Raw genomic sequence first — 10,326 nt, 5'->3', positions numbered from 1 at the left:
AGGCTGCAGTCCTTGACCCTCAGCAGCAAGCGCTTCAGGTCCTCCTCAGTTTCAGCAAACAGGGTTGTGTCATCTGCATAATGCAGATTGTTAATAGATCGTCCACCAATCCTGATGCCACATTTCTCCTCATAGAGCTCAGCCTCCTGGATGATCTGTTCTAGCCTGCCAGATGATCTCTGTTCTGCATGCAGGTTGAAAAGGTATGGAGACAGGACACATCCCTGGAGTACTCCCTTCCCAATTTTGAACCATGCAGTGTTTCCTTGCTCTGTTCTGATGACTGCCTCTTGGTCCAAGTATAGGTTTCGCATTAGTGCAATCATGTGTTCTGGGATTCCCATTCTTCTCAGAGTCAGACACAGTTTGTTATGGTCCACACAGTCAAACGCCTCTGCATAATTAATGAAGCACAGATAGACATTCCTCTGGTACTCCCTGCTTTCAGCCAAGATCCGTTTGTACCAAGGGCAAGGACAACACCAAAACTAATGGTTAATTCCACAATAAGGGATATATTTTCACTTTTTCTGCAAAATGCTTATATGTTGGATACTTCTCTAAATCTGAACATTCAGATTGACACACACTAGGAAGAAGGATTGGCCATCCACTTCCAAAATAGCAGGCCTCTGAAAACCCTATGTACAGCAGAACACACGTAGAATGACAGAAAGGGAAACTGAATTTGGAAATACAAAGGAAGGGGAACAGTTGTAAGCAGACACTAGTGATTGGAACATGGAATGTGAGATCCATGAATGTAGGAAAATTAGATATTATTAAGGAGGAAATGGAACGCATAAATATTGACATACTAGGCCTTGGTGAGATGAGATGGACCAGCATGGGGCATTTTGAGTCAGATGATCATATGATATACTAGTCCGGAGATGAAAAGGTGAGGAAAAATGGGGTTGCTTTCATAGTTAAAAAAGCCATTTCTGATCTTTCTTGAAGTACAATATTGTGAGTGACAGGATAATATCCATATGCATACAAGGAAGTCCAGTGAATACCACTATCATTCAGATATATGCACCAACAACCAGAGCCAAAGAGGAAATAGAAGATTTCTCCAACTTTTACAGTTGAAGATCGCTTGAACATGCAGTCAAGATGCATTGATAATAATGGGTGACTGGAATGCAAAAGTTGGGAAATATATATATATTTATATTTATATTTATATAAAATATAAAAATTTTGGGGAGAATTCAAGGCAATCCATCTAATAGTATTGGATCCTAAATAAGACCACATTTCATTTTTCCCATGCTAAGGAGCCAAAACTTGGCATCTTAGCCTTAGTGGGGATAAGGGAAGCACACCTAAATGACAGACCTAAAAGAGCTTTCAGGAGAGCTCTATTGGCCTGGAGGTCAGGAATTGCATTTCACTGGCAACTCAAAGGTATGTGGTTCTAATCTACCAGCTGCTCCATGGGAGAAAGATGGGCAGTCTCCACCAGCGTGGTTAACTTTAGAATACTGATCCAGAGCCATGAGAGAGAGCCCAAGCTGAACTAGAACCGCCGCCTGATAGAATTAGAGCCCAGCCTTTTAGCGCAGCCTTACATTGATGGAATAGGGGGACACACTCAGTTGGCAGGATTAAAATAGCTTTGTAACACCAGCCCAGAGCTCACCAGCAAGGCCCAGAGCCATGAGGGTAAAGGTCAGATGCCCACAAGCACATGTGAGAAGTGAATGTCAGATGCCCACAGCACACCTGAGAAGCCGTCCTGACTAAAGAATTGTATCCTAAGGCTTTCCAACCTGAGCTGAAACTCTGTTATCTCCCTAATAAACCTAATCACATAATCATGAGTATTGTCTTTGAGTTCTGTGTGACTACTGCAATAAATTAGCGAACAAATAATAGCACAGGGAGAGCTGAGGAAGGAACAATTGGTGTTAGACAAGATAGAAAGATAGAAGACTGTGGGGACGTGTCTGACTGACAGGAATTGGTTGTGTGCTGTTGGTGGTGTTGATGGAGAGTTTTCCCCGTTGTGGAGTTGCTCAGACTCTGCCACTCCTCCACCCTCCTCACTCAGATGAAAATAGTTTTACTTTGTTCTTTTCTTTTTTTCCTCCCTGTGCTTTTAGAGTTTTTGTTTTCTGTGACTTTCATGTTTTAAATGTGTTAATTCTAAAGTTTGTACTGAGCTAAAGCTTTTGGATCCCATCAACAGCCACCTTTTTTATTTGCTTTTGTATTTTTTTCCAACATTACTTTGAGAACTTTTTTCCTAAGCAGTTCTTATGAGCCCGGCTCAAGTTTTTGAGTATTAAATAAGCATACATTTGAAAATTATCTCTATCACTAAACAGCTGTGTGACTAAACATAGGCAAATCATTTTCTTCCACAGTTCAGTTTTATAAGCTATAATATAATACTACGTATAATTTTTATGTACTGTAAGTGATGCAATTTATATAAGTACAGAACTCAGTGCTCGGTACTCACTCTGGTAACATGGGTCATTCCCAGCATAATAATATTCATTATAGTAGGCAGTAATCTCTAAGGAACTGAATTCTTTTTTGCACATTCTTACTTCTACACTTTTATATGCATCAATACCCTTGTAATAACTAGGAGATTGTATGTGAAGGCGAAGGCTGGCCAGTCTCCTCCCATGCGATTACTGCCTCTGAAAACCCACTGAAGGGTCAGCTCCAGTTCTGCCCAATGACACACAACAATAAAAGATACATATGTGTGTATAAGTACATACATATGCATGCACACATATGTACTTGGGTCACACAGTTATATGGCAGTTTTATCATCCAAGAAGCTTCTAATCTGTTTTGGAGATAATCGTATAAGAAAGGTGATACAGTGTGGTAAATGCCACAAAATATGCACATTTTATGGAAGTATTAGAGAAGAGGGCATAATAGCCAAATATAAAAACAAGATGGAGATCAGAAACAGATACTGTATGATAGTTATAATTTTATAATTTAAAAAAATTAAACATAATTGGCCAGCCTTAAAAAATGTATATCAAGTATCCTTTTAGATATATTTTTGCACATTGTTTTTAGCCAAGTCTTTCACTACTGATAATACAGAATTTTGTAAGACATTTAAAGAGGTTAAATAACTTGTTACTCCCAGGACAAAATTTTAGCATGTTTGATTTTATTAAGTGTTTCTTCTGATAAAAAGTGAATACAACTTCCCCCCCCCCGTTTTTTATTTTAAGTTGTTTGAAGTTTGAGGTTTTTTTATTCATTCATTCATTATTCCTTCATATTAACTTTTATCTCCTTAAGGGAAAAGACTCCGTTTTCAGTTTGTATGTAGAGTTGTACAATTGGTCTTTTTGGCCAATAACATGCTCTTATCTAATGTTACATCTTTCCTGTGAAAATGAAAGACTGTCTCATATCCCCATAGTGTTTAAATTGTGTGATGCTTGGAGAGTAAATTTTAAAATCGTGGTAATAATTACAATTAATTATATTTATGGGTCAAATTTTTCTGAACAACAAAAACTAGAGTTAAAATAGTTTCTGTGTTTCATACTTCCTGGGCCAATATATATAGCTGTGTATTTTTTTATGTTTAATACAAGCTGGGTTTAGAAGAGGTGATAGCCCTAGAGACATAATCACCAATGTCAGATGGATATTGGCAGAAAGCAGAGAGTACCAGAGGAATGTCTGGCTGTGTTGCATTGACTATGCAAAGGCATTTGACTATGTGGATCACAACAAATTATGGCTAAACTTGAGGAAAATGGGAATCTCAGAACACTTGATTGTGCTTATGTAAAACCTGTACTTGAACCAGGAAGCAGTCCTCAGAATAGAGCAAGGAAACACTACATGGTTCAAAATCAGGAAAAAAGTGCATCAGGGATGCATCCTGTCTCCATACCTTTTCAATCTATATGCAGAACAGATCATTCAGGAGGTTGGGGCTTGTAAGGAAGAATGTGGCATCAGGATTAGAGGAAGACTCGTCAACAACCTACATTATGTAGATGACACAATCTTGCTTGTTGAAACTGAAAAGGATCTGAAGTGCTTGCTGCAGAAGGTCAAGGACCGTAGTCTTCAATGTGGATTGAAGATCAACATCAAGACTTAAGAGATTGTCACCACTGGGCCAATTGGTAGCACCATGATGGATGATGAAGAGATTGAGGTTGTTAACAGTTACAGCTTGCTCAGCTCCATAATCAGCACTCTTGGCACCAGCAGTCAGGAAATCAAAAGAAAAATTAGATTGGGAAAATTTGCTGACAGGGGCCTCTCCAGAGCGTTGAAGTTTAAAGATGTCAATTAATCTGGATATGCTTCAGAGAGCTGGATAATGATTAAGGATGCTAGGAGAAGAATAGATGCATTCGAGTTGTGGTGCTGGAGAAGAGTCTTGAACATACCATGACCACCAAGAAAACAAATAGGTCTGTCTTGGAGAGGGTGAAACCAAGTTCCCCTCTGGAGGCTAGGATTTTGAAGTCCTCTCATATACTTTGGGCATGTGATGATCGGTCCTTGGAGAAGAACATCATGCTTGGAAAGGTGGAGGGACAGGAGAGGAAAACCCTGGATGAGATGGATTGATAACTGGGGCAATGGCACTTGGTGTGTCGGAATCAGTAAGTCTGGCTCAGGACTCGGAAGGGTTCAGAGCTGCTGTACATAGGGTCGCAAGCAACTTGAATGCACATAGCAACAATAACATGCCTACGCTGCTTCCCAGAATACATTTCTTTGATCACATTTAGAGAAAATTTCTTTTTCTAAAAGCATCATTTTTTTTTTCTTTTCAGTAACTTACTCCCACTCTAAATATATCTTAAAGAAGAAGTCTAATATGTGGTGGTTTAAAAGAAGTGGAGTATGATTCAAGGTTTACTAATGGATGAGATTAATTTAGAACAGAAATAAAAATAGAAACTGAGTAGTGAGTTTGTGAGTTACGCCGTCCACATGAGCTGTTGTGCAGAAGGTCTTGTGTTGGGCTGAGGTTGGTGTGAACTCCTTTGAGAGCTGACTCTGTTACTTGCCAGTTGGTGAGAATGTTCCAGAACTGCCCTGGGCTCCTTGTCTTATGGAGAGCATGCTGACCTCACTGATTACTTCCAATCAAGCCCACATTCTTGGAATGCTCATTAGAGTAACCTTGTTTGTAATCCCAGTAGCACAGTGCAGCACAACCTTATTTCCTGAATGATGGTATCACTAGTGTCTAAAAAAGCAAAATCGTTACTTCAAGAGCAGCATGTTAGCTGGGCGGGCCGCGTTGCTGACCCCTTAGATGCTAGCACTTGTGAACAACCACCTCAGAACTGCCCATGATGAACTCACATGACTTTTAACTCTGACTTTGGTGTTTTGCATATCATCAGGGCTCTAACAAGGGTAGTCCTGAACATTTGGAATTTGAAAGTTCTGATTTAAGAGTCTTCTTACAGTTTCCAGCATTCCTGAAAGCCCATCATGTGTACTTTGTTTCCTTCTTGTTATTTTTCTTTTTTAAAAAAAGAAGAGGAGATTACTTGACTGGTGAACACTTACTGATTATGGAGAAATATAATCTGTTATCTGTTTAATTTTTGCCAAATATGAAAGAAGGGATTTTTAGATACTGGCCATACTAATTTCTCTATTGACCGCTTGGTGTTTGCAGATGACGAAGAATGGCACCGTGGAGTCTGAGGAAGCGAGCACCCTCACGGTGGATGACATTTCTGATGATGACATTGATTTGGACAACACGGAGGTAGACGAGTACTTCTTTCTTCAACCCCTGCCCACAAAGAAGCGGAGAGCGCTGCTGCGAGCCTCCGGCGTGAAGAAGATTGATGTGGAGGAGAAGCATGAGCTGCGTGCCATCCGCCTGTCACGAGAGGACTGTGGCTGCGACTGCAGGGTGTTCTGCGACCCGGAAACGTGCACCTGCAGCCTCGCAGGCATTAAGTGTCAGGTAAGGGAACCCACAGACAAGACATTCTAGGAGGCATTCAGACAGACCCTAATGTTTCCCCAGTGTCAAGTACCATTAGCAGCACAAAATAATTAATAGTCCATATGACCCATTACAAGGACCTCTGGTGGCCTCGTGGTAAGAAGTTGTGCTGCCAGCCCAAACGCACAGAGTTTGAATCCACCAGATGCTCTTCAGGAGAAAGATGAGCAATCTCCTCCCATGTAATTTGCTATTGTTATTAGGTGTAGTCTAGTCGAATGGGACTAATAGTATTCTGCCCTGCCCTGTCTTGTGCTGTCTTCATCTCTGATATACATGATCCCATTGGTATAGACACTGTGTAAGTCCATATTGTTGAGGGTCTTCCTCTCTTTCAGTGACCCTCCACTTTTCCAGCCATGGTGTCCTTTTCCAAGGAACAGCCCTTCCTAACAATATGTCCGAAACATGCGAGATGAAGCTTTCCCATCCTTGCCCAAGGGGTACCCTGGCTGCACTTTGTCCAACACGTATTTGTTTGTTCTTTTGTCAGTTCATGGGATATTCAGTACTGTTCTCCAACACCACAGCTCAGACACCATTCTTCTGTCATCTTTAACCAGTGTCCAACTTTCCAATGCAGAACAAGTAATAATTGCACATGATTATCTGCCTCTGCAAACCCTCTGGAGGTTCAGCTATGAATAGGTTTTGACTCAATAATACTTAGCAAAAATACATGACTCACAAATACAAACTATTTACCCTTTTTAACACTTTACCAAAAAATCAAAACCAAATTACCAAACCCTAGACTAGAGGATTAGAAGGTCCTTATTTATCCATAATAGTATTGGTGCTACATGATTAACCAGAATCAAAACTGCCCTCAAGCTGAGCTGACTCACAGTGACCCTGTAAGACAGAGTGGCAGTCGTACTGCTCCATGAAGTTTCCATGGCTGTCTGCCTTTAGGAAGTTTAACTGCCTCATTTGTATCCTGTTGAGATGCTAGTAGATTCAGATCACTGGCCTTTAGTTCGTAGTCTAATGCTTAGTCCACTGTACCACCAGCTTGTCCCATAGTTGGTTAAGTTGTATGGAATATTTCAGCCTTTGCAATAAGGAAATCCACTCAGGTAGATAAAAAGGGGAGGGAAGTCTTCAGCTGAAAAAATGCTTGAGATGGATTCACAGAGAAGAAGTCCCTCAGTCACAAAATAGCTGCAGATGCCTGCTCTGACATCTGTGGCTCCGTATAGTCGGGCCAGAATGACTCCACTGGAGTCTATTCCATGGTCTAGGCCAAGGTAGCAAGTGGAGCAAGTTCTTCTCTTACCTGGACTCTGATCAGCACACGGATTTATATGTAGAGTGTGAAACAGTGAACACCTACTTTAGGACTGCCATAGGATCACTCCTAATTCCGTTTATCACCTCAGTGGACAAATCAGACAATCAACATTTGTTATTTACCACTCAATCCACAGAGCGCAGTGAGGGGGATAGTTCTGAGACATTGATAAAATCAACATTCTTCCCTCTCAATAAATTATGAATGAAGAATGGTGTGAAACACAATGTATGAACTTTGTAAGCAAGCTAATATAAAAAAAATTAAATTGGGAAAGAAAAAGTTCTGATACCTTTTAATACCATAGAGAAGGGAGGGGGGATGTACCAGGATCTGCACAGGTGAGTCCACTGCCCTGATCATGGGTGTGCACAGTCAGCACAGCATGTGATAGCCACATGGACCCTGATGCCCCGGGGCCAAACACCAAGAAGGAAAGTCAATGAGAGAATTGTCAGATGCTAAAGAGAAGGTAGGGAGCTCTGGTGGTCCCACAGCCACACACGATTTGAATCCACCAGCTGCTCCCAGGACAAGGATGGGCAACCTCCTCCTCTGAATCCACCAGCTGCTTTGTGGCAAAACCAGGAAATCCTGTATGATTTATAGTCTCTGAAAACCCGCTGGAGGGTCAACTATGGATTGGTTCTCACTTGATGATGAATAACAAAGAGAAGGTGGTCTGGAAACCTTGGGAGGAGAAATTAATTTCAAACAGAATGGCAAGAGAAGGAAAAGAACGGAATGATCATAGGGAATTCTGACAATATCTATTTAAACTAGTAGCCGAAAATGAGGACACTACACAGTGGAAGGAAAAGGAATTTAGGGTATAATAGAAACATTGGAAAAATTGGAACCAAATGAATGTATTTAGAGAGGGAACAAAAAGAGGGAGCAAAGAAAGCTGGAGGGGCCAGCTTTATGGCCATCGCAGTTGCCACTGAGTCTGTTCTGACTATGGCGCCCTCATGTGTACGAGAATATTACTGCACCCCTTGGTTCTAGAGGCTGATTGTTAGCCTAGGCCTTTGTTTCAAGGTACCTTTAATGGACTTGAACCTCTTACCTTTCAGTAAACAACTGAATGTGGTTACCATTTGTACTATCCATGATGACCGTAGCTTATTTTATTTTGGGAGGGAACCAAACAATCCTGTTGCCACTCAGTTAATTCTCACTCATGATGACCCCATGAATTACAGAGTAGATCTGTGCTGTGGGGTTATCTAGGCTTTGCAGAAACAGTTCTGCAGGGCTTTGTCCTGTGGCTCTGCAGAATAAGTTTGACCACCAATGTTTTGGTTATTAGATGGACACAAATTGTTGCACCCAAAGGCGTCATTTTAAATGTGTTGTTATGTACCAGCACATAGCTGACCCACCAGGACGTTTTCAGAGGCTATGAATCACACAGGATTGCCTATGTTTCTGCCACAAAGCAGCTGCTGGATTCAAACCGCTTGTTTTTGGGCTGGCAGAGCAACTCCTTACCACTTAAGCCACCAGAGTTCCTTCATTTTAAATATAGATCATTAAAAAAAAACAAACAACTAAGATTAACACGCCCTTTTTTTAAGTTTCATTTCCCCTTTTCTCCTTGCAATTTGATTGTCATTTCCTCTGGCAAAAGTGTAATTAGTATCAAATGCACAGTGGGCACTGAGAGGTACCGGGTTTTTATTTGGTCTGTGATAGTTCCATGGGCTAATGTGTGTTTTTCCTTCCAAGGTGGATCGGATGTCTTTCCCCTGTGGCTGCACTAAGGAAGGCTGTAGTAACACCGCAGGTAGAATCGAATTTAATCCTATCCGTGTCCGGACTCACTTTTTGCACACCATAATGAAACTTGAACTGGAGAAAAACCAAGAGCAGCAAATCCCCGGGCTGAACGGCTGCCACGCCGAGATAAGCGCCCACGGCAGTGCCATGGGCCCGGTCGCTCACTCCGTGGAATATGCCATCGCAGACAATTTTGAGATTGAAACCGAGCCGCAGGCCGCCGTGCTGCACCTGCAGTCGGCGGAGGAATTGGACTGCCACGTGGAAGAGGAGGAGGAGGAGGAGGAGGAAGACGGCAGCAGCTTCTGCAGCGGTGTCACGGATTCCAGCACGCAGAGCTTGGCGCCCAGCGAATCAGACGACGAAGAGGAAGAGGAGGAGGAGGAAGAGGAAGAGGAGGAAGAGGACGACGAGGAGAAAGGAGACAGCTTCGTGGAAGGTCTGGGCGCGCACGCTGACGTTGTCCCCCTTCCCTCGGTCCTCTGTTACTCCGATGGCACCGCTGTGCACGAGAGCCACGCAAAAAATGCTTCCTTTTATGCCAACTCCTCAACGCTGTATTACCAAATAGACAGCCACATTCCAGGAACTCCCAGCCAGATCTCGGAGAACTATTCAGAAAGAGATACTGTCAAAAATGGTACCCTCTCGTTGGTGCCTTATGCGATGACGCCGGAGCAGTTTGTTGACTACGCTCGACAAGCAGAAGAGGCCTACGGTGCCTCCCACTACCCCGCCGCCAACCCCTCCGTGATCGTTTGCTGCTCCTCTTCAGAAAATGATAGCAGTGTGCCCTGCGGTGGCTTATATCCCGAACACAGGTCCAACCATCCGCAAGTGGAATTTCACTCATACTTGAAAGGCCCCTCTCAGGAAGGGTTTGTCTCTACATTGAATGGTGACAGTCATATTTCAGAGCATCCTGCTGAAAATTCCTTGAGCCTTGCAGAAAAGAGCAGATTGCATGAGGAGTGCATCAAATCACCCGTGGTGGAGACCGTCCCTGTCTAGAGGCTTAACTCATCCTAGGACCACCTCCCCCTAATATTTAAGGCACTGTATTTAATGAGATTCCCTCAGATCATTGTTCTTTAAACTGTGGACCAAGAAAATGTGGACTGTGATCAATGTTCCAGGCTGTATTTCTTTCTTTCCTTCCCCCCCAACCCCCGCCCCCCCCCGCGCCCTTTCTAGCTACATGACTGTGGCATTGCACAAATACAGTCTATAAAAGGATTTTAAAAGATTTCAG

The 10,326-nt window shown here is 42.5% G+C and overlaps 1 protein-coding gene across 1 annotated transcript in view; it reads left to right on the top strand.

The window, feature by feature from the left end:
* Window positions 1–10,085, top strand: part of CSRNP3 (cysteine-serine-rich nuclear protein 3) — a 102,689-nt gene extending 92,604 nt beyond the window's left edge. The window contains exons 3-4 of the mRNA XM_006879339.1: window positions 5,660–5,956; window positions 9,024–10,085. Of these exons, the coding sequence (XP_006879401.1) occupies window positions 5,660–5,956; window positions 9,024–10,085 (1,359 nt within the window). The remainder of the gene's footprint in view (window positions 1–5,659; window positions 5,957–9,023) is intronic.
* Window positions 10,086–10,326: the final 241 nt, after the last annotated feature.

This window comes from Elephantulus edwardii, unplaced genomic scaffold (genome assembly GCF_000299155.1).
Source record: "Elephantulus edwardii isolate Elephantulus edwardi_28Jun2011 unplaced genomic scaffold, EleEdw1.0 scaffold00003, whole genome shotgun sequence".
NCBI lineage: Eukaryota > Metazoa > Chordata > Mammalia > Macroscelidea > Macroscelididae > Elephantulus > Elephantulus edwardii.
Note: the sequence above shows the minus strand (reverse complement) of the source record. Positions and strands in the feature narration are given on the sequence as shown.